General features: G+C 40.4%; 1 protein-coding gene across 1 annotated transcript in view; it reads right to left on the reverse strand.

Annotated features, from left to right (window-relative positions):
* Positions 1-24,805, reverse strand: part of NSD3 (nuclear receptor binding SET domain protein 3) — a 79,191-nt gene that overhangs the window by 13,372 nt on the left and 41,014 nt on the right. Inside the window, exons 13-20 of the mRNA XM_060251228.1 lie at positions 23,116-23,242; positions 22,352-22,549; positions 19,915-20,088; positions 10,575-10,724; positions 7,527-7,683; positions 5,441-5,643; positions 4,714-4,826; positions 3,049-3,318 (exon numbers count right to left, since the gene is read on the reverse strand). Coding sequence (XP_060107211.1) covers positions 3,049-3,318; positions 4,714-4,826; positions 5,441-5,643; positions 7,527-7,683; positions 10,575-10,724; positions 19,915-20,088; positions 22,352-22,549; positions 23,116-23,242 — 1,392 coding nt within the window. The remainder of the gene's footprint in view (positions 1-3,048; positions 3,319-4,713; positions 4,827-5,440; positions 5,644-7,526; positions 7,684-10,574; positions 10,725-19,914; positions 20,089-22,351; positions 22,550-23,115; positions 23,243-24,805) is intronic.

Below are 24,805 nucleotides of genomic sequence, written 5' to 3' on the forward strand. Positions count from 1 at the left end.
CAGAGCCCGGCTCTGAGTGTGCCTGCTGCCTTCCTGACTTCACCGAGGCTTTCCAAGGCTTGGGAAGCCTCAGTAAAGTTGGGGGGCATGGCAGAAAGTGCACTCAGAGCCTGGCTCTGAGCATGCCCACTGCCTTCCTGACTTCGCCGAAGCTTCCCGAGGTTCAGGAAGCCTCGGCAAAGTCGAGGGTTATTGGTTGAGAGTTTTTATGTACTTACAGTGTGGTGAGTTCTGCACTCATTATTTATCTTGTCATTGTTAGCAAATTTAGTTGCATTCCTTTGTTGGAACTTAATCAAGTGACCTTGTAAGTTCCCATATTTCTTAATAATATCAGTTTGCTCTACAAGAGTGAGAGCCTCAAAAGAATTTTTAAAACTTCCATCAAGAAACTTCCATTTCTTTTAAAAATGTTGGGATGAGAACATGCTGTCAAATGAAGCCCTGCTAACAGTTAAGCAAAGGGAATTGCCTGTTTTTATCCCTCAGATGCAGGCAGGATCAGACCTTTAACTCCATGGCCTGATTAGTCTTTCTTTCCACCCTTCTGTCTTTTTAAATTTAGTACCATCCAGCCTAACAAAGAGCTCTGGCGAGCCCAGAAGTTGGTGTCAATTTGTTTTGTCCTATTAAAAGCCATTGCACATTAAAAAAAAATGTTGGGATGCAATTTTGTCCCCACCCCATCCTTTGAGGTTCAAGCACTTTTCTGACCTCTTGTGAAGTCAACGGTTCTGTTAAGTCATCTCTGGAACTTTAGAACTCTGTCTCTTGACTGTTAAAGGTCTTCTAATTTGTTTTTTATATTATTTAGAAGAAGATGATGAAGAAGAAGATATTGGATTTCTATCCCGCCCTCCACTCCGAAGAGTTTCAGAGCGGCTCACAATCTCCTTTACCTTCCTCCCCCACAACAGACACCCTGTGAGGTGGGTGGGGCTGGAGAGGGCTCTCACAGCAGCTGCCCTTTCAAGGACAACCTCTGCCAGAGCTATGGCGGACCCAAGGCCATGCTAGCAGGTGCAAGTGAAGGAGTGGGGAATCAAACCCAGTTCTCTCAGATAAGAGTCCGCACACTTAACCATTACAAATGTAAGGAAAACTTAGGGGGAAGGAGAAGAATGACTGCATGGAAATTTTGGGGAGTAATATAAAAGCATTAATCTAAAAAATAAGAAGAAAGTTGCTAGGTAATAACAATATTTCAAGTCAACTGAGGCAGGATGTAAATTCAGAAGGGATGCTAGATGCTCCTTTATAAGCCATTTATTATTCCAATTAATATTACTCCAAATAACAAAAGTATAACACAATTCTACAAGGGTCTGGAACAGAAGGATCTTTTGCAATGTTATGAGCTTTCCTCCAGTCCTTCAGTGGATTACTATTTGGGATTTGAGTGGAAAGATACTCTAAATAAAATTTATGAAAAAATATGTTATCTACTATAAGAAAAGTCTGTGATAACAACAGACTCAATATTGCAACCCTATTTTTTGATATTTCAGGCTGCTGGGACATATTCTGCAGATCACCTAAGTTCACAGCCACCTCTCTGGTTAGGGAGTTGTTCAAAAGATGATGAGCACTATCCACATTAACATCATTTGATAAGACAGAATGATGTGTGAGTGGCTGTAAAGCTTCAGAGCTATGCTGAACATTAGTACTGAGTCTAAGGGAATCCTTTGCCCTACTTTGCTTAGAAGGGGGCATAAGGTCCTTGAAGGGACAATTGTGTTTATGGTTCATAATAATCACTTCTTGAAGGACAATTGTACTTATGGTTCATAATAATCACTTCTTTAACAGGTGGAAAGTCTTAGACTTATGCAGTACTTGTACTCTAAAACAAGCCCTACCTAATTAATACTTCAAGCTTGTGCTTCTCAAATCTCAGCCAGAGCTAGATTACAAAGGCCCCTGTCTTAATTATGTTGGGACCGGCTCTGTTAAACTGATCTTTGTAAGTGTTACGTTATTCCCCTACTAACACAGAGTGCCCACTAACATTTGATTAGTTCTTCTGTCTACCAGCAGTTTTAAATTATTAAGTTTTAACTAGTGCTTTTTATGAATTTTATTATTATTTACACTGTAAGCCACTATGAGATAGAAAGAATACAAAGATAGAAAGGTGGCTAATAAATTTCAAATAAATAAAATCTGTGCACCAGTTCCTCATCAGTAACATTTGCTCATTTATCTACTTATTTAAAATGCTTCAGCCAAATGCTATCACGGTGGTGGTGAAATGTGCTGTCAAGTCACAACTGACTTAGGGCAACTCTGTGGGGTTTTCAAGGCAACAGACGTTCAGAGGTGGTCTGCCAATGCCTGACTCCATGTCATGACCCTGGTATTCTTTGGAGATCTTCCATCCAAATACCTGGCAGGATAAACCCTGCTTAGTTTCCAAGATTTGAAGAGATCAAGCTAGCCATGTTATCAATAAAATACCATCCTCAGAAATTAACTTATTTATATAAAACAAGAGGATGGTATATAGTAGCTCAGAAAGTATCAGTTTGATACATCATGTTGATTCCGACCTGGTCTCATCTCCATGCACTGCCATTGCCAAAAGAGCATATTACTTTACAATTACATGGTAATTGCTCAAAGAAGTGCATTAGCCATTAAGTCTCAGTAGTAAAAGCAGGAAACAGAATTTTATCCTTACAACAGCCTAGTCAGGTATGGGCTGAGGCACAGTGATTGGGACAAGGGTATACAACAAGATTCATGGTTGAGTGAACTTTCTCTGTAATAAGAATATATAAAAACCTCTTCTATTCTTATATGTTCACTCTGAAAATCCCAGCCAGAAGATCATGGGTGCTATGAGATGGTGCAGTTACCACTGCTCAGGTCACAACAAAATACAAGCTTCACAGCACATCACTTTCATTTCTGATGTAACAGTAAGCAGTACTTGTTGAACCAATACGAAGTGTTTTCCACCTATGCTCTTTGAGTGGTCCCCACTGTGAAGTCAGGGGTGGATGGGTGGGTGGAGGGGAAGTTGTAATTAAAAACAGATGCTACCTTTTTAATGTTCCGTACTGTCCTAAGGCCCCAGCCGCGCCGGTCTGTTTTTATGATTTCTGCTTCTGGATAGAGTCTTTTGGTGAAACACTGATTTTGACAGCGCTCTCCTGCAGGACAAACTTGGGGGTGGCACTCATACTGTAGCATTCGGTTTAGACACTCAGACTCCAGGCCACAAGGGTTCTCATCAGTTGGCTTGCAATTACAACGAGGGATTTCAGACAAGTCTGCAACTTGAATCTGAACCTTCCCTACTACTTTATTGGACTGTGGAAGAGAGAACAAAAAGATAAAAGCTAGGTTTCTGGCATATGCGCATGCCCACTTACACAAGGTCAGGTCACATATGCATGTACACCATTTGAATTCTCATCACTTTGAATGAAAACATTTGACTACTAAAAAGCACTATATTCATGGTGACACAAATATTTAATAGAAGAATACTTAACATTTATATAGTGCTTTCAATGTTCAAAATGCTTCATGTACATTATTTTCCTGCAATCTTTACAACAGCCCTGTAAGGTACATCCATATCTTTACCCCCATATTGAAGATCAGGGGCTCCGGATGAGAAGTTTACAAGAACAGGTATGATTTGTGCTAAAAAACACAGCTCAATCTCTTCACCCCTCATATCAGTGTGAGATCTATAGGCAGCTTTTTCATACATGCAAGTTAGCTATTAGCAAACCACCTTCTCATAGACTTAGGCTCCCACCTACAATAGGGAGTAATCATACTAGCTTACTTTATAGGGCTGTTGTAAGAATAATCATGATAACATGTGTGAAACATTCCAGTACTGAAAGCACTACATAAATGTCAACTTAGTGAATGAACAACAAGGGCCATAGAGTTTACTGAAAAATGCACAGTTACAAAATGTTACATATAATCTAAAGTGGAACATTAGGAAATCTTTAGCAAACAACAACTTTCCGGATTTAAAGCATGCCTATATATACCAGATTTTCCAAACAAAAGTGTATCTTAAAAGAGTCTCCTTCAACACAGAAAACCTGTACTAGCTCATTAAACTGCCCTATTTTCAGAAGAGGCATTTCTACACCTCTCTCCCACCCATGCTGTCCTTTTTCATAGACTGAACAGCAACATTTGCCAAAAAAACTCCACAAAACACCCCCAAACCTAACCCCCCCCCCAAAAAACACCTTCTATGCAGTACACACACACAAAAATTATTTTATGATAAAAAATAAGATAATTTGAAAAACAAAAAATATCTTCAGACTGGAAAAGGCTTTTGCCTTAATCAACACAATAGGGCTCCTGTTATTGATACGTGCATTTTTCTTAAAGCAAGAGGGGTTTCTTTGTGGCTGCTAAACTGTGGTAGATTAACAGCCAGTTTACATGACCTTACTTTTCAACACACAACAGACTGATTATGTGAAAGGGCTATCAAGGAGAGAGTTTTACAATCACATTACTGTAATGCCCAAAAAGGGAGACAAGTTTATCCCAGTTCCACTACCATAAGCGATCAAGTGTACAGTTCATAAAATGAATCCATTTTTAATTTAATAAAAAAATAACCAAGAACAGCAAATTGACTCCTTAAAGCATCCTTCTGTGTAAAGGCTGAGCACAACATGTGCCTAACTAATCCAAAATTAAAACAGAGAAAGGACTCACTTTAATGTGTTTGTAGGGAGGTGGTTTTCTTGAATTCCTCTCAATCTCAAGTGCTTCTTTGCTTTCTCTTTGTGCTTTCAGTTCCTGGAAGCGTTTTGCTGCTTCTTCAAGAGCTGTGTGAAGGAGCCCAAAATGGGGAAGTTAGTGTGAGCAGCTGGTGCTGATGGATACTTCACAAATAGCTGAGATTTGGTAATCTATAGCAACATGGTTTTAAACAATCACATTATGGACTGGATTTGTCACCCAGTTAAAGAAATTTCAGTTGATTATGCGTTTAACTGAACAAATGTGCAAAACAATTCAAGGATGGGTTACAACATGCTTTCCTTGGTTTAAAATAACAAACACACTTTTCACAGCGGGCATCATCTTGGAAGAGGCATTCTCCCCTATACAAGAGAGAAGGGTGAGTGCCTCTTCTTGGAGAGTATTAGAAGAGGCATTCTCTTCTGCATGAGAGAGAAGGGAAAGAGGGACTTCCTTCTCTTATAAACAATATCATTCAAGCATGCTCATTGGATTTACTATTTATAGAAGAAATGGGATGCTTTGCCAGAAAAGGTATCACTCACAAATAAGGCAAGGAGAGCAAAAGCATTTTAATCAGCACTTCAGGAAATTAAACAGAACTTGCAGTTTCACATGGACAGAAAACACTATTTTCCATGCAATTTTGTGGGGGTTTTTTACAATTAAGCCACTATAAAATTTTGTTTAATTTTACCTTTCTTGAAGGTCTTGTTAATACTAGTTTGCCCCTCAGCAAAGCTTTTGTCTCCTTCAACATAAGGGAATACTCTGCCCTGGTGTACCCAATAGTAGTCATGTGAACCAAAGAAAAATACTGGGAAGTCCCCGATATCATGTTTGAGGCCCTGTATGTTGAGAGGAACAGACCTGGGGTTGCATATCTCAGCTGGCCACCACCTAAAAAGCATGAAGAAAGAAGGGGGGGGGGGAAATCCCCAAGAAATTATTCATAAAAGAAAAGCAGATGATTTCGCTTTTAGTTTACTTATACAGTTAAGCTCCTATCACTTGTGGAACTATTAATCAAGCACTGGATACTGGGCAGTCTTTTCATTTCAACAAGGTTTATGCAGGAATCCCCATGAGATTACATATAACCTCTGGACAAACAAACATAATTCAGACTTACAAGGGAGTCCACTAACATCAATGATGTACAAACATTTTAACTAGCCTGTCGTAAAGTTTGTTCACATTAATCACCAATGTCATAGAATCACAGAGTTGGAAGGGACCTCCAGGGTCATCTAGTTCCCTGCACAATGCAGGAAATTCACAAATACCCTCACACACACCCAGTGACACCTGCTTAATGCCCAGAAGATGGCAAACACACTAAAAACCCCTCCAGGATCCCTGACAAAATTGGTCTGGAGACAAATTGCTGCCTGACCCTAAAGTGGTGAACAGCATTTCCCTGGGCATGTAAGAAAGGGCCATGAGAACTCAACACTGATGAGGCTAGAAAAGGCACTGGTCAGAAAAACTGCTATCAGTCAGAGAACAGAATGGTGGGCTAGACAGGGGTAAATACTAGAACTCAAGAATTTACCATTTCACTCTGAACTAATGACACATCAATGTTGGCCTCTATACTGCAATAAGGATACTGATTAGTTGGGAAGGATTTGCAAAGACATTTTTAATGATCGAAGCTGTAGAAGACCAGTCATGTGAGAAGAGAATGAAGGAATGAAAAATATTTAGTTTAGAGAAAAGACAATGGGAAAAAGCAGCCATTTTCAAATTAAGTAGGATCATGACAATATAAGAGAGTAAGGGGGATAAGTTTCTTATCCTAACCACTGACAATAACAAGCAAACAATTAAACATTAAGGCAGCAGATTTATGCTAAACTTCAGTAGCAATACAATAATGAGTATCCCTAGCGGGATTATGGAATCTTTCTAGAAGATTGTTCTTTAAGAAGTGAATAAGCACTTGATGGGCAAGTTTTCCAGTTTCAGAGAGTGCAGGACCAAGAGGAGTTATTTCTGCTCCATGATTTTTTTTATTCGATTTATATCCCGCCCTACCCCACCGAGGTTCTAGTTCTAGCCCCAATCATACAAGGGTCACTGGAATACTTTTATATCTTATTGTGAACCCAGGACACAGAGTGCAGACCCCAAAACCTCCACAATGGGGCCAAGCATATGAGGCCTATTATTCCACAAAACCAGGTCTGCATAAAAATTTCAAACATTAAAAAACAGGGTTAAAAGAATCCCCCAAACAGGAATAGTGCCGTGTGTACCTGCACAAACAACATACATGACATTGGCCATCAGGGGTAAAGGCGGGTGCTGGTGGAAATAGAGAAGAAACCAACTGGCAGGAAGAGAGTGTGGGCAAGCATGCATTTAAAGCATGTGTGCAAGAAAATATATGCCCAATGGAAACCCTTCCTTTCCTATTTTTGGTCAGGCTTTGATCCTACTTACAAAGAAGAAACAATGTGTTAACTTACACAATAGCTGTGAAAATAGGTGACAATGGACTGAACTATGATGGACTTCAAAGACAGGGTTGAAAGGCATGAAATTCCCCGAGGGATCCTGAGCTAGTCTCTCACACCTCTCTCTTTCTCTCTGCCCCTAGCCTACTTCACAGGTTTGTTGCTGATAAAACAGGAGAAAAACTAAGCTCCTTGAAGGAAAGGCCAAACACATATGAGATAAAGTAAATGTGTCAAATATTCTTTATATTATACTTTTCTAAAAGGCATAGCAAACAATAGTTTGATAATAAAAGAAATTTCCATTTGGCTTTAACTTGCCTGTAATTTCCAAGCTTGACCCAAACAATCTGCTTGTATCGTAGTTTCTTGCCAGCTTTACAGTCATTGCAGTTCCAGGAGCCACCTGGCATCTCTATGTTAAGACATTCCGGGTGGAAGGATGCAGGACATGATTCGCAGCATAACAACTTTCCACCTTTAAACAAACAGCATTGTTTACTTTATAATTAAAGGCACCAAGTAGACAACCCATTTCCCCAACTTTTATTTTTCAAAAATTCTTGAAAACTGAATTGTTGTATCATACAATACGAATGGCAAACACAAAGGATCAAGTCAAAATTACAATGCTGGATTAAACACACACAGTCTATTTGATCAGTCTTGTACAAACCAAACTCCCAAGCCAAGTGATTACACAATTGGGTTTCAAATTTTTTTTTTTTTATAATCCAGCCAAGCTGGCAATCAGATGTATTTTCCAAGAAAGAGGTATTTGGATATGACCACCATGCATAATTTATCTTTACTGAGATAATATAACAAATGCCATTACTTCAGACAAATGATTGAAGACTATGAAATCAGTTTTAAACCTGCATTGCTGTGACTGGATCCCTTAGCAATCAGTTAGTGCATAGATACAGCCTATAGGTTGATCAAATTTTTTGTTTTAAAATTTTTTAAAGTGTGGATCTTTATTGATTCTTTAAACTGAAGCTTTCCTGACACAACAGCCTGGTGCAGACATAGTTTCCCGAGCTCTCAACCATTTTAAAAAATTTATTTATGGCATTCACTACAATCACTTGTGCCCTACTTCCCCCTCCTTATCCACTAGCTTCCCTTTTCAGCACTAACCATGGTGCAGCATTAAATCTACACCGATGTTAGCTTTAGCCATGGTTAGCTTCCGATCAGAGTTTGTAAGAGTTAAGAGATCAGGAATGTTACATTTGCACTGGGCATCTGCCTTTTGCATTCTCATGTCATTTAGGTTAAATATATACAAAAAGTGGAGGATATTTGAGGATTAGCATCAGTGATTTGCCTTTTGATATGTTTACTCTGGGTAGCAAACACCTTTGCTACATTTAATATAAAATCTTAAGAGCATATTACCCCTCCATGGTGGGGTAAATTTAGAAAACATGTTATTTTTGAGTATCAAAGATAATTTGGTTTCTTATTTTACAAAAGGCTGTCAGAAAATCTTGTCCACCTATAGACTTTCAAACCTGTAATTGCACTGATTGTTACAGAGCACAAAAAGGAGCTTGTTGAACAACAACAAAACCTTTACTATATTTCCTCTGCTGTGAATGTAATAAAGCCTCAGAGTTTAGCTATCCCACTAATTTCAAAATCCCAGAATTAATCCTTAAAGGAGTAAACATCATTTCAGAGGAAATACAGCCCCAATCATTGGAAAAAAATGCCCAGATATGGTATAATAGATGTGAAAAAACCAAAGCATACAAACAAAAAAATGCACACACAAAATTCAATGCTAAGCAAGTAAACTTGGCTCTTATAATGCATTAGTAAGATTTGCTGAAGCTAAGCAGAAAGAGGGCTCAAAATAATTTTGATTGTCTCAAGTTTCACAGTGATGAATTCCCACCTATGCATATAGCAAGTGATGTATTTTGGTCAGACAAGTAGGGGAGCAGTTCTACATACAATTTTTGAGAGTTCCGATACTCAGGGATGACATGGTTGCTTTCTGAACTGCACAGATGCAAGATGTTTCCTGGATTTTTTACCAGTTAAATAATTATATGAAAACACTGATGCTATATGAGAACATGACAGCCAATGGATGGATGTCCAACGGACCTGGAAATGATGCTTGGGTTGGGCAGGTGGGATCCTGCTCTCCCATGTGCACATAACTCTATTCACTTAGAACTGTTGTGCTTTTCTTTGAGCAGAACAACTGTTACTTGTAGGGTTGCCTTCTGGCCAGTTTTGAACTGGCTGGCTTAATGTCTTGGCTGAGTTGCAATGTTGGGGAAATTATAATTTTAATTTCCAAATATTTAAATAAATGTTTCCAAATAACTAATTGCTAATTCCACCACCACCCACCTCAAACAGGTGGCATCCCAAGGATATTAGACAGTTCTGTGAAATGACCAGAATTTTTTTTAACCTTCCTTCTTAACTCCTGTTTACAACTATTCCTTCAATGCCGTTTGAAGAACAAGGTTTGCTGCTTTCACATGAAGTTCCTTAAGAGGCAGGTGGGGAGCAGGAGTCTCTCTAAGTGTGGAATATACCTACCCAAGTGCCCCGCATTCATGAAGCTAGGTCTGGAGCAACAACTGCTTGGGAGGAAATCTACCTAAGGATGGAATAAAAAGGTCCAAAACCAGCCAAAACCCAAGTGTCTGCTGAAGACTTTTGGTTTTCTTCTGAACTACCAAGACAGCAATAAAGGTAACAAAGTCCTGGCTTTCCCCCCTGCTATAGATAAAGACAGCTAAGAAAGCAGCTGTCTAGGCAGCAGCTACCAACAAAGGGAAATATCAAGGCCCAGTTCAAAGCCCTAGCAGCCCTATTGGAACACCTGCTTGAAAAAGGATCACTACAACAAGCACAAACCACAGCAGCCACATGTAAAGCCCCCACATGTTGCTGTTAGTTCATATACTTGGTGACTCCAGGCTATCCTATTCTGGTAATAGAGTGGGGTTGCTGAGTGAACAGGGCCCTAATTACCTACATCCTTAAGTGTGGTTCTTGGCTATTATACACATACAACACAAAGATACAAATACAGACTCTATAAAGATGTTAGTTCCATCTCATGATCTAAGCAAGACTATCAAATTGGCTGATAAAGTGCCCACTCACTTCATGAGTGAAATTTAGCAAGATTAATTATTTTAAGCCCTTTTGTAGTATTTTGCCAACATGAATGCACACTTACAATAAGCGATGAGTTAAGTTCACCAAGCGCAACAAGAAGGTGCTGGATGAGAGCATACAGAGCTTGATTTAATTTTAAAAAGCCAAACAAAACAGAAAGGAAAAGCAGGAAAAGTGAAAGAAAATTAAAGAGAAAGAAGCTATTTTGGTTACCTTTCTCACATTTCTTTTTGGAAGCTGACGAAGAAGGAGGAATCATAGGTAATTTCATCAACTCAGCACGATTTGATTCATTCAGTAGGTAGTGGGATTTATAGGCATATGAACTGAACAGGGGGTCTGAATGATCCTGCACTATCAGCCCTATACGAAACAAACAGAAAGAAATGAGTTGCAATGAAACTACCCATGATTCCATAAGGATAAAAATAAAAATAAAACCAAATTAAACATCTATTATGAATACATCACGTATGTTTTTAAGTATGAAAGAAAAGGTGATGTGATGAGAAAAAGAAAAAGTGACAGGAAAAAAGTTTCTATGTCTACTAAGAGGTAGTCACATTGAACAAGATGGCATTGATGCCTAAGAGGAAAGATAAGATCTAGTTCCAAACTGAGTTGCACCTGCACTCTATTTTAAATCTGCATAACTTTAGAAGAAGCACTTGTTCCTTTCTTTGCAGTGTTCCTTCCCTGGAAAAGGAGAGGAAACTAACCATGAAGAAGCTATCAATGCCATCAGCAGAGACTAAGGACTTAATGTGCAGGCTGCTGCATGGACTACAGACCTACCCAGGCAAGTCTGTCAGTGTTGTACGACTAACAGTGAACTCTATCTCCTGCTGTGCAATTCAACCCAGAATCAAACAGCCAGTTCAGACACTACTCACCCGGGGGTGGGGAGGGAATCTCACCTGGTTTAGATAGTTGGGAAGATTGTTCTTTTGGACCCTTTTTTGTGGGGACAAAGCATCTAACTGAGGCTGTACTGTGTTTCTTTGAACAGTAATCTCCCTGTCTTGACCACACCACCCCTCATTCCTAGAAGGAATGACGGGTTTTAAAAAACACAATATTGGAGTGATAATGCATTTAAATAAATGCAGTATAGCCTGGATCAGATGTTATTTTTTTATAGTGCACAGATAAGATTTGTAAAGCCTGTTGCTTTAGTTGTCACCAGGCTGGCATTTCTTCCCTGTAAGAGACATTTCAACCAGTGTTCCCTCTAAGCTGAGTTAACATGCGCTAGCTCACAGATTTTTAGCCTCCAGCTCACACATTTTTGTCTTAGCTCAGGAAGGATGACCCCAGAGCACAATAATTTATGCAGGAGTTTACAGCTTTCATGCCAGTAGATCACACCTTTAATACGAGTAGTTCACAAATTTTTGATCACAAGACTCTGCAGCTTGGAGGGAACATTGATTTCAACCCATATTTTTTCTTACTTAAATTTTTTCCAGGGTCCAGTGAGAGTGGGAAAAACATTCAAAAGATAATGTCGATGTAAACCAATATTTTCCCCCCAGAATGGTTCTGAACAACTACGGTAAGTGACCTTTCCTTAATTCTTTTTTTCCAGTATTAATATTTTATCAAGTGTGCATATATCAACTTATTTATACATCTCAAATTAATTCTTAATTGATCAGTTCAAGAAAAAGTTACTGAGTTTGGCAATTCTGCAGCCAGAGGCCTGGCAGTTTTTCCCTGCTTCTGTCGCATCTGCCACCATACTCCTTCCTCTTTGCAGATGTTTAGAGTGCGGCAGATCATTTGTATTGCATGGACTCAAACATATCTAAACATGCAATCTTTCAGTTTTAAAAAAGCATCTATACACTCAAGATTATGAAGCTTCTGACTGTCCTGAACAGAAGGAGCCTGGGTGGATTTCACAGTGATGTGGAGGTGCAGCTACTGAATCCTTCAATGTCACTGTCTAGTGTACAGCTTTACCTTCATTTCCCACCCTAACTACCAACAAAGTCCTTCACACAGAATTCTCAGTCTTAAAGCCCTATGACTTTACTGAAACAAACTGAACATACTGCTGAACATATCAGTACCAAATGTTGGGTTCTTTAATGAAGAGTTAAACTAGATATTACTTTTTTTTAAGCTGTGGAGAATGTCTCTTTAAAAATGAGTGAGAGCTCAATTCAGCTGGGAACTGAGGCACGGAGGGAAGGAGGACTCCTGCCTTCCCTTGGTATTGTTTTCCTGAACCAAAATGATGTTCAAGGAGTTATCCCCCTCCCCCTTTTGTAGGTGCATATGGAGTATTCTGTGCATGTGTAACTGCGAGAACAAGGAAAATGGGGCGGGAGTAGAGAGACACACAGACCAGACTTTCAAAAATGTAACATTTTTGAATGTTTCAAAAATGTAACATTAGTTTGGTCCAGAGACACACAGTGTCTTGACAAAATTGATTATGTAAGGTATGGACTGAATTGTTCTCAGGAATTCCAACAGTTAAGGGTTTAGGGAACTCCAGTTTTTTAGCAGGACAGGGACACAGACAAGATTGCCTAAAGTCAGGGACAAGAAAGATCCATTTGGTGGAAAGAAGTTATACAAGTGTTTTCCTTCTTCATCTACTTCATGCAATAAAGTCAACAGAGTTTTTTAAACCCACCTGTATGGCCTTATGTTAATGCTACATAATGTTACAGGGGAGGGGGGATTTTCAGTGTACTAAAACTCAGATTTTCTGATCGCCTGTTATATCAACCTTCCGATCTATTAGGTCAACTGTGTAATGCATTATTTTGAAAGCTAAGAGCCACTTTAGTTTTTAAAAGCCTGCTTTGTTGACTTTTATTTACTTAACGCAACAGTCAAATGTGATAACTGAATATTTTAGGCAGCTTAAAATATCCAGTGCAAGAAGCAAGAAACTTTCCTTTTCGATCACTGTTGGGACAAGGCTCCATTGTAAACCTCCATACAGTCAAGATAGCTTGCTATGCCAGGCCCACTGAACTGCCTTCAGGAAATTTTCAGGTTAACAGTACAAACACAGAAGGTTTCATGCAGTCACAACAAACTGAAGCTCACTCTTAATATGGAAAACCCAAAACCTGAAATACACTGTCTTCACAAGTGATACTTTTAAACTAGCTGTGTGTTAGATACAGACTGCAAGGGCACAAATGAAAGACAGCGAATTGTGAAACTACTTCACCAACGTCCAGGCCTGAAGCTTTCCACAAGCATTACATGATCTACCTGTTTAAGCTGGATTTTGAGGCTCCTAAGCCATCAGAATGAGATAGCTATAAATTTGAACTAATAAATGAAAAAATTGCTTCTTTGTTTTAAAAGAGACCATTACCTCTTCACCCAAAGTGTAATTAACACATGGAATTCACTGCCACAGGAGGTGGTGGCAGCTACACACATTGACCACTTCAAGAGAGGACTGGATAAACATGGGGAGCAGAGGTCCATCAATGGCTATTAGCTGCAGAGTATAGATGGAACTCTCTGTCTGGGGCAAGTGATGCTATGTATTCTTGGTGCTGGGACTGGGGGGGGGGGGACAGTGCGCTTCTAGTGTCCTGGCTCCACTGGCGGACCTCCTAATGGCACCTGGTTTTTTAGTCACTGTGTGACAGTGGGACTGGATGGGCCATTGGCCTGATCCAACATAGCTTCTCTTGTTCTTATGTTAGCATTCAGTTACATAATCTCTCAAGAAATACTTTCAGCTGTGGAAACTAGCTTCGCCAATTTACAAAAGATTTCTTTTCTGTTGTACTTGCCAAAAACAATGTCAAACTGTAAAAAAATTCTTAGATAATCCTCCCCTTTTTTGTCTTGTATGTCTTTCCATTTATTTTAAATTGGTGATTAATAGGCAATATATCATTTTCATCTACAGACAAGATTGCTCATGCAGACACAGCTCTCTGAAAGGCAATGATACTGGCACACTGTAGCAGCTAAGAGAACGAGCTCTTGATCAGCAAAGTCTCAATAAAATCTCACCTCTTCCACAAACTCACTAGTGGCCTTAGGCAAGTCCCTCTCTCAGCTCAGCCCTTTATCCCTACTGGTCTGACTTACAACGTTCTTTGTAAGGATTACAGCTAGATAATACACACAAAGTGCTTTGAACATGGGAAAGGCCACATTAGATGTGTTATGATGACTTTTAAAGGCTACTCAACACAGTCTGTCATGATTTGAGGCCTAGTGCAGCCTAGAGGGCAGGGAGAAGCCTGCCTAGGAGTTGCTAGTGGGCCTACATCTCCTTCCTATTGGGTAGCAGAGTTCTGGAAGGAAAACTAGCCCAGAGGGGGTGAGACATGGGAGGAAAGCATAAAAGGTCTGGATGGAAAGGAAGTTTGTTCTGCAACGCCACTGAGGATGTTCTCCGCAGCTGAGAATGAAACGTCTGGAAGGAAAACTTTCTCCAGTAGAACACGGCACTTGATCCCGAAAGATTCTACAAACCCTTATGATGTTACCAGCTGTGAAAACCTGAAATCTTTGAAGTTTGTTCTCTCTGAAGAGGCTGCAGACAGAAGAGGAGCACTCTATGGAACAGCTGCAGCAGGAGGGTTCCCTCACTCAAGGAGGGTGAATGAATTGGTCTAAATGTATAGATAGTTGTGTTAGGGCTGTTTATTTCTTTGCACCAACCTTACTGTTTCTTTATTAATTGTTGCACTAGGAAGTTTTACAACCCACTTATTGTTTTGAGCACTTATTATAAATTTCTTGTTATTGTTAAACTGCCTCAATCCACACGTCTCTTCAAACACAGTTAAAAGGTTTTGCTAAAAAGGAAGCCACAGGGTAGTTGGGTGCTCTAGCCCCTCCCATACACACCCTTACCAGAGTGGTGACAGACAGTAAGAAGGCCCTTCCTGGTCCCCTGCTGTGTGACACAGTCAGTCAGTAAAAAATATTTCACAACAGTGGTCCCCAACCTTTTTGGCAACAGGGACTAGTTTTGTGGAAGACAATTTTTTCACAGACTGGGGGGGGGGGTGAGGGGTGGTTTGCGGATGATACAATTGTACACTTTCTATTTCTATTAGTTTGGTGTGGTGGTGAAGTGTGCGAACTCTTATCTGGGAGAACTGGGTTTGATTCCCCACTCCTCCACTTGCAGCTGCTGGAATGGCCTTGGGTCAGCCATAGCTTTCACGGAGTTGTCCTTGAAAGGGCAGCTTCTGTGACAGCTCTCTCAGCCGCACCCACCTCACAGGGTGTCTGCTGTGCAGGAGGAAAGTAAAGGAGCTTGTGAGCTGCTCTGAGACTCTGAGATTCAGAGCAGAGGGCAGGATATAAATCCAATGTCATTATTATTATTATTACTACATTGTAATATATAATGAAATAATTATACAACTCAAGGTCCAGTTGCTAACAGGCCAAAGACCAGTACTGGTCCATGGCCCGGAGGCTGGGGATCCCTGTTTTACAACATAGCTACCCCACTCCCTAAAATGTACAAGAATGCCCACTTTCCCTCTATGAACATATCAATGTACTTAAAGGACTTTTCTGGAAGTAACTGTTATCTGAGCTAGGCAATTAACTCACTATAAGGCCACTGTGTAGATTTCAGAACCTTGGCAGTAGTTCTCTAACCTTCAATTCAACAAAGCTTTTCTGGAAGCAGTTCTTCAGCAATAGGAAGTAATTCACAAATGCAATGGATAGGTTACATTCTGCCTCTCCTAAGAATGGCCAGTGGGAGCTGATGGAATGTTGATGAGAGGAACAGTTGAAAACAACAGTTAGTTCAGTTGGGAGGGAGACGAGCTGAGTGATGCCTGAGCAGCTTAATGCTGACTGGAAAAAGAACAATTTGTAAGGAAGAATCTCAGATGCCTGTTGAGGAAATTGTTCAAAAGTTCAACTGAAAAGAAACTGTAACGTCTACTGATTCCCTCCAGTGTTATCTTCAAAACATAACAGTGTATGTGTGTATTAGGATATGAATAAATAGTGGTAGCATGTGAAAGAAGCAGGGCTTGAGTCCCCAACCTCAATAACTTTGTGCAGTATCTGAACGAGGGGTGATTATTAAAAGGAATTGGGCTACCCTCTCCGATGATGTCTCTGCAAGTAAGCGAGAGGACCTGTGATGTGAAATGTTTTAAAAGAGGCAAGGCTAGTGGTGAACTGCCTGTGACTGCCCTGACATACCAGTAATCCTGAACCTGTGCAACAGAAGTTGTGGAGGGCAGTAGGGACTCTGAGTGAAAAAGAGCGTCACAACAAGCCAGTGCCATAGCCAGTGGCAGGGCATATGGGGCGATACCCCTGTCAAATTTGCTGTGCCCCAGTCTCCCCAGTGCTGCATCCCGTCTGGGCGCTGTCAGCCCTGGCAGCTCTGCAAATGTGCCACTTGCTCTCCTCCATCTTGAGTTTGCACAGCCCCACTCAAAGCTCACTTTCCTGTGGCACCTGGCCACTCACCTCAGGACCAGAGCCCTCAGAGGCTGCCTGTGTGGTGCTCAAACCATCCATCCGCAAGTCAGGTCCCTGTTGCCAGGAGCATCCTCAAGGGAAAGAGGAGGGCAAGTGCGGCATCTGGCACGGGTCAGCTGGCTGCTGGAGGGGGTGACGGAGCAGGCCATGGCAGGGCTGTGTGCCTGTGCACCTGATTTCTCTCTGCCCCTTGTGCTGCACAAGCACCACACACTTGGCCTAGAGGTGTCTTGTAACCCGAGGATGGCTAGGCCTGGGGGTAAGAAGCTTAAGATTGGAGAAAACTGGGGTGGGGTATTAAATTAAAATCATTAAATTAGCACACTCCTCCCGAAAAAATTCCTGGCTACAGAGCTGCAACAAGCTATTTCTGTCCTCCACAGGTATTGCAACGCACAAATTTTTATTCCCAGATCTGGTGTCCAAATGTAACTACTCACAGCCAATTCATCAATTACAACATTCAAGGAAAACTATTTAAAATGCTTCTGCATGGCAGTTATCTTTATATGCATACTAATATCTGGAAGATCTTTCACTTTTATATTGGTCTGACTGCATGAACAGTCTCTATGTCAGTGCTCAGCAGGGAGAAGTAAATTCTCTATATCTTCAGATCCATTCACAATTTTTGCCATTTGGCAATATTATGAACCCCTAACATAGGGATCCCCAGCAGGATGCCCATAGGCACCAAGATGCCCACTGAAACCTTTCCGGGTGCCCTCCAATTATTTTTTTTTACAAAGTGGGCAATGCCAGGTGGGGCTTTTGCTCAGTAAGGCTTCTGAGCAGCCACTGTAGATTTGATTGTCTGTGCAAACTTTTAAAAACATTGCTTTGGCAGCAGGACAACACAAAGATCTTCATTCTGTGGAGATCTGCGACAGTCCATTTTGTGTCTGGCTTGGCCTCTTATGGCAGCCATTTTGTGGCTGTGCCCACCACAATGTGTCAGAATTCCACAGGTGCTTGCAGGCTCAAAAAGGCTGGGGATCCCTGCTCTATAACACAACTCTTGCAATACCCTCCCATTAGGATGCTGAAAAACCTTCATCTACTATTTGATACAAAGACCTTTTCTGACTGTCCACAGAGTTCTATCCACATTGAGTGACTGGCTTTAGGCACTAACCAGTTCATTCACCCTGGTGAAGAACATTGCATCCACCAGAGAGTCTAAGTTCCAAAGCATTTTAGTTTTGAAGCTGTTTGTGAGCCCACCTAAAGCAAAACTGAAGACAAGGGTAAGCTGAAATCAATGGGATTTATTCCCATCTAATCAATTTAGGATTGGAGTACACAGTGATATACTAACACAAGCCATTTTTCCTTAGGAAGTTCTGCCATGGCTACCCACTCCCCCTAACTTTCACATAGCTACATATAACATTTCCAAATGTTGAAAGAAACTCCAAAATGAATAATACAGATTTGTTTTAAAGCTAATATCACTGAGACCACTAAAGCAGCCATGTTCAGATGTACTTAGTATTTCTAGCTATTTTTAATTCAGAGACTTAGGTACTGCATTTCTTTTCCACCCCCCACCCCCACCCCGGTCAATTAAATCTTTAAACTTTGCACTTGTAAAAATGAAAATGATGTCAAAACTAAAGTGAGAGTACGAAGTGGCTAGAGGAAACCTAAGCCTTAATAGGTAAAAAGAAACTGGAACACACAACATCTAGAAATCTGTCTGCACATATGGGCACTTGCAACAACTGTGACTCAGAGGATGTTAATCTAGGTTTAAGTCTGACTTAAAACACTGAAAGGGATTTAGACAGCTCCTTCACTCAAAAACAAAGAAAATCCCACACCACTGAACCAATGCTTGCTTTCACACTGTTCCAAGAACCCCCTTTCTCAAATTCTACACTCTAAAAACTTACAGTTTCCCACTGAGCCTTTGGACGCCATTCCTCTGGAAAAAATTAAATTTTTTTAGACATTCAGGAACTATAGCTATTGTTTACCTCAATGCTCCATATTAGTTGCATTTCCTCTCCTGTACAGAATTTGCCCCAATAGTAAAAAAAAAAAAAAAAAAATCACTATCCTCCATTCCTTCCCTTAGGGGGATCTTGTATTTAATTAACTATCTTTGCACACATGATACATAAGAATAAAACAAGGTGGCTTTTTTGTTTTTAAACTGGTCAACTTTTACTGTTTAAGCTTTCACAAAGACTTCACTAAGGCAGTATGAAATTCTCTATTTTAGTTGACTTTAATGCTCCAAGCACTGTAGCTGTACATACGCACCTAATTTCAACAGGGCAGGCAAAACTGCAATAAAGCATCCATACCTGGTAGATGCCACTCCAAATCATGACTAGTACCCACAAAAACAAGCAGAAGGCCTCTAGAACTCAGTTTTTAAACAGTTCCTTTGCACTGAATTCCATAAATGCTGATGTTACCTTTGCCACCAAATATTAGAATACTCGAGTATATGACATACAACCTTTTTCTACAACTATGCTGCCCACACACGGAATACAGTCAAAATATTGGAGTTACTCTTCTTGATTAAGACCACCTATCTTGATTAAGACCTAACCAAAATTGGAACATGGGTCTGATAAGCCTGTTGAGGATTCAGAATTGCCAGAAAAGTTCATCCATTAAAGAAACAAGAACCTCTTCTCATCTATGTCTAACAGGACAGAGTGGTAATTTCTCTAAATTGTGTCAAAATTATTTTATATAACTTATCAGTTAAAACTATGTGAAAAGGGATACTTTCTAATCTATAAACTCATCTGAGAGATGACCCACCAGTTTTGCTGAGAATGACTGAGGATTCCAGTAGCTGGCATCACACATTTCAGAATCCCCCCTCCCCAGATACAACTAGCAAAAGAAGATTCCTTCTGTGGTATCTTTCCTAATTTATATTAATAATTGATATTGATGACTAAAATGCTATTGGGAAATCCAGCAACCAGCACTCATAGGTGCTCCCATAGCCCAGTAGCCAAAAACAAATTCCAAGGGTGGGGGGAATTAACAGGTCAGCTTTTTAACAAAGTCAAGGACTGAACACCAGAAATATAAATGGAGGAAGACAAAAAACAGAGCTCACCTCTTGCACAAACGAAACAAAAGCCTACATTTACAGCTGATGAAGAGTGATTGCTCCTTTTGGAATGGTTACTACAGATGAGAATGTGGGATGACACAAACAAACTTCCTGCAGCAATACAGCCATCTCCAGAGTGATAGGCAATGGGGCATCTCAAACATCTCACCATGCGACCTGTTTTAATATAAAATGCACCATATGACAGTCCATTTAGAATACAGTTCCAGACTTCAAAGTCTGCCACAAAGTGTTATTTTATTTTAGCCAGGAGGTATCCATCAAAAGAGAGGTCATGGATTTCAAAAATCAATTACATTTTTGCACCCCTAATAGTGACAATGCTTTGCACTGGGCAGTGCTGATGCTGGGAAACAGGCAGGGTCATGTGTTGGCTGCTATTACACAGCAGTGCAAAAGGATTCATAATTCAGTTTCTATTTTTTAAAGCTTATTTTTAGCCCTTATGACTGTGAAGATATGGTTTATGCTTGAAAATGTAAGCAATGCCTGTTGAATTCTCAGAAGCCAGAAAGTTGACCAAACAAGATTTACAGTGCTTGGATATATGGCTTCAGTGGCCTGTGTAGCTCTTTCTATACTGCAATGATTAGCACAACCAACCAACCAACCAACCAAGGAAGGAAGGAAGGTCATGAAGCTCTTTAACTGGAAAAATATGGACTGTTTGTATGCAGACCTGAAAATGTTATTTTTAAGCACAGAGTACACATAGCCTTGACCATCAACTTCTTTTGCATTAAACTCCATGGGGTTATACTTATTACAGTCACTGGAAAAAACAACCCACTTCTGAAAAATGGCTACTCTTAAATGGCAATTCTTCAAAGGTGGCAGGTTTCCTAAAGCTGGACTGTGTCCCAGTTTGTGCCTGCATGTTGGTTGGGCCAAGGAGGAGTAGCTGCTAGTTTCTTGTGATTGGTAGAACTATCTCTTGAGTTGGCTGTAGCAGAATATTTCCAGGTACACTAGATCCCCTGCATAAGCAGAAGCTTACAAAAAGACTATGCTGGCAGCTTGTGTTATATTCTGCTTACTGTATCTCAATCTGCATTTCTGGCAACTCAAAAAATGACCAGGATCAACAAATACTGTACTTTATCTACACCATGGCTTGTACAAGTGGAACGGCACTAGGTGTGTGCATATAATTGGAGTCACCCACCTTAAGTTTTTCAGACCCTCTCTTTCACCTACATATCAAAAATATGCTAAGCACCAGTGAAATCGTGCTTCCCTTCTTTAATCTGCACGTCTTTTGCACTGTAAGAACAAGTGCCATCAATAAACTGCCAGCCTTTTCTTTGCTGTTTTTCTCTTTTCTGCTTTGAGAGTCTCATTAAGTCAGAAGTGGAGTATCCTTTTTCTTGAAAGTTTTACCCATTTTTGAGAAACTTATAGCCACATAGTCATATCTTCCATAGATTACAGCCAATTCTAGCCAGAAGGAATAAAGACTTCTCAGAAAATGCAGTATTTCTTAAGTAGATGCTACAGACCTCCAGCTACCTGGACTACTTAAAGTGAAAGAACATACCAGCTATTTTACATATATACAAACAAATTGACATTGCTTATTGGCACACATCTTCCTTCCATTCCATACAGCACCAGTATCCAGGGACCTGTATTCTCTGGGTCAAAAGAATCATACCAGTTTTAACAGGTCTCTGAAAGCAGATTAACTATATATAGTAGTGCAAAACAGCCCAAAGTAGGTTGACATGCTAATAATATTTGGAATGAATTTATGTGCTACATTTCTATATTTATATGCTTGACTGTGACTCTCAGAGGGATGTTAAAACTTGGGAGTAGCTCTGCAAAACTGTATCTCTGATACAAGAATAGGTAAATGCACGATTGACATTACAATTTTGTTCCTGGGAGAACTATAACCCCTGGCTCCAACTGTTGCAATCCACTCCAAGTATGGATTCATGTATACCTTTATCACACAGAGGTCTAGCTGTATCCCACGCTACTTGTCACAGAATCATACCCAAAGGAGTTTTGCTAGGTAAAAGTATATGCAAATCCGCTCTCATTATCTGGGCAGTAAGTTCTGATATCGTGAAGCTATTGAAAGAACTGGAAACTACCACCATTATCCTGACTCTGTACAATTGGAATACAAAGCAGCATATTCTACAAGGTAACCCTGTACGTGCATAAGCACTATGAGAGTACTGTGGTGCCCCTCTCTTTAACGGCAGCAATGAAATGAAGGCAGTATGGGCACCTTGTTCAGGCAGGCTGCTGTTTGGATCTCCACCACACCTCCCTATTCCTAACACTAATTACAGGATCAAGCACAACAAGATGCATGGTAGTGCTGGCAATCTAACTATCTCAGAATACTTGCCATAAAGCATAAGATACTTCATAGCAACTTCTTCAGAAAGAGAGTTGCTCTTACCTTTGCTCGCTTTATGAATATCCTTGTCCATGGAGCAGGCAGTACAGCAGTGCTGTGGGCAACGGAATCCCCGGGACTCAAAGACAGCTGTGGCAAATTTGCGGACACAGGCCTCATGGTAAAATTTACCACATGCATTGACAGAGCACCGCTTGACATCTTTGCCAGCAACCTTGCAGGAAAAGCACGTATGCTGCCCTTTTTGAGAAGAGAATAAAAGGAGGATCAGCCTGAATTTAAACAGACCTTATTACAATGAATTTAATGAATTATTGTTGATCTTGTTGTAAGCCACCCTGAGCTTGCTCACAGGATAGGGTGGGATATAAGTGCAAAAAACTAAAACAACAGTGACAGATAGGAGTTATTCTAGGTCATGGTACATTTCCTGAGCCATGGCTAGCAGGAAAAGAATCCACTATTCCTGACAGCTTTCTATCTTCAGCACTGAGGGGGAGGACAGCCTACCAATGCCACTTACTCAGTGAGAAGGAAATGGGATTCATTGATGCTACTCAGAAGGAATGCTACTCAGAGGCTAAGAGAGACTAACAGAATTCCCTTTAGCTATCATGCCACAGATCAGAGTCCACACAAGAAAACCAGGACAGTGTAACATATATTGATAGGGAAAGACAGAAAACAGTCAATATATAAATGCCTCAAAACAGAAATTAATAATCAAGTCGAAGAAGCTGCAAGCAGCATTCTCCAGCACTTCAAACTAGCAAGATCTCTAAGACAAAAGTCATCAACTGACTTACCATTTTTGCATTCCTGGCAGACAAACTTCCCATCAGGCTGTGAACTCAGTCCTAGGCATTCTGGATGGAAGACTCTGTAGCACTCGCCTTCACAGGATACCAGAGACTCACCAGAGCTCTCACAGATCTTAAAGAAAATAAAATAGTGATAGAACAAAAAAATTAGGAGACATTTTAAAGCCAGAGAATGTCAAGTGGAAAGCTCCTCAGGCTGACATTGCACAAGCCATGTTATCTCTATCTTATACACGAATCCTGAAGCAAAGTTCCAAAATTCTATCTAGCACATGCTGATATGACCAAGAAACACAACCCAAGATGCAGCTACTCTGATGAAGAGCCTATGGAAACAGGCTCATTCTCAACTGCTGGGGCCCTCAGGCAGTTTAACCACTGCCCCACCTCCACTGGTATGTGTAAATGTATCCCTTTATCTTTTCCCACATAAGTGAATGGCTGCCATTCACTTTGTGGAGAAAAGTAAAATACTGCACTTGATGAAGTGTACTATCCACATCTGACAACAAGGTGATCTGGTCCACACTGCTCAGGTATCCTGCAAGAGGATGTCATACAACTGCTACTCCCAAGGATCCATAGAATATACAAGCTCTTCCTCCACACAAACCTCACCCATCATAATGACAGGCATTCTCTCCTAATTCTATGTAAAAGAAAAATTGCAGACCCTGAACAAAAAACAGACATGCTGTAAGGAACCTGCAGCAAACCTTCCATTTGTACCTCCTTCTATCATCATGTGAATGTGTTCAAACTGCACACAGGTCAGTTCTTCATACTATTCTCTAGCCCGGGGTCCTTAACACAGTGCCCATGGCAACCACTAACACTTTTCCTGGTGCCTGCAGGGGGACCAAATGGGGCTTTTGCCCAGCAGGGCTCCTCCGCCCTGCACACACTGGAGTGCCCACTAGAGATCTGACTGGCTATGCAGATTTTTAAAATAAATTGTTTATGTAACTGCCACTACAACATAAGGAATCTTCGCTATATGACAGAAGGTAAGCTGTGAGTAAGTAAGAAAACACTTTAAACAAGATGTTCATTTTAAAAAGCATCCTGTTCTGCAAAGCTTCTGTCTGAAATGTTGGAGCGGTACCAGAGTTATGCATAACTTCACTTTGTGGTTGGCTCTGCCACCTTTTACAGGTGTGCTCACCATGCTGTGTCACAATTCCAAAGATGTCTGCAGTCTCAGAAAGGCTGGGGACCCCTGCCTTAACCATTTGGTAGAATTCACGATATTCACAATAAAGATTACAAAGGGCATTTTCCTCCACACTTTCTGTGAGTCAGCAAAGATTCTAATTTACTGCAGTGAATGAAAGCACCCATTATTAGAATTTTTTCCAAACTTAATGCAGAATGTTGATTTGTTTAGTTTCTTTTTTCTTGTGTAATTCTATTCTTTTTTCTTCCCTCTTTTTTACTTCTTGTATAAAGACTTTAATAAAACTGATATATGTAAAAAAGATAAAGTCCTTCCATAGTCTTTGTACCTTCTTGCATTTCTAGAAAGAATCATAACTTCATTGTAAGACACAAGAAAAGATGGATATCATGGGGCTTTAAAATGGAATGTACGCACATCACCTCCAACTCTGCCACTTATCTGGAATGTTCTGAAGGCCTGTGATAGTAATACTGCAATGCTGGTCTACTTCACAGT

This window comes from Heteronotia binoei, chromosome 12 (assembly GCF_032191835.1).
Source record: "Heteronotia binoei isolate CCM8104 ecotype False Entrance Well chromosome 12, APGP_CSIRO_Hbin_v1, whole genome shotgun sequence".
Taxonomy (NCBI): Eukaryota; Metazoa; Chordata; class Lepidosauria; order Squamata; family Gekkonidae; genus Heteronotia; species Heteronotia binoei.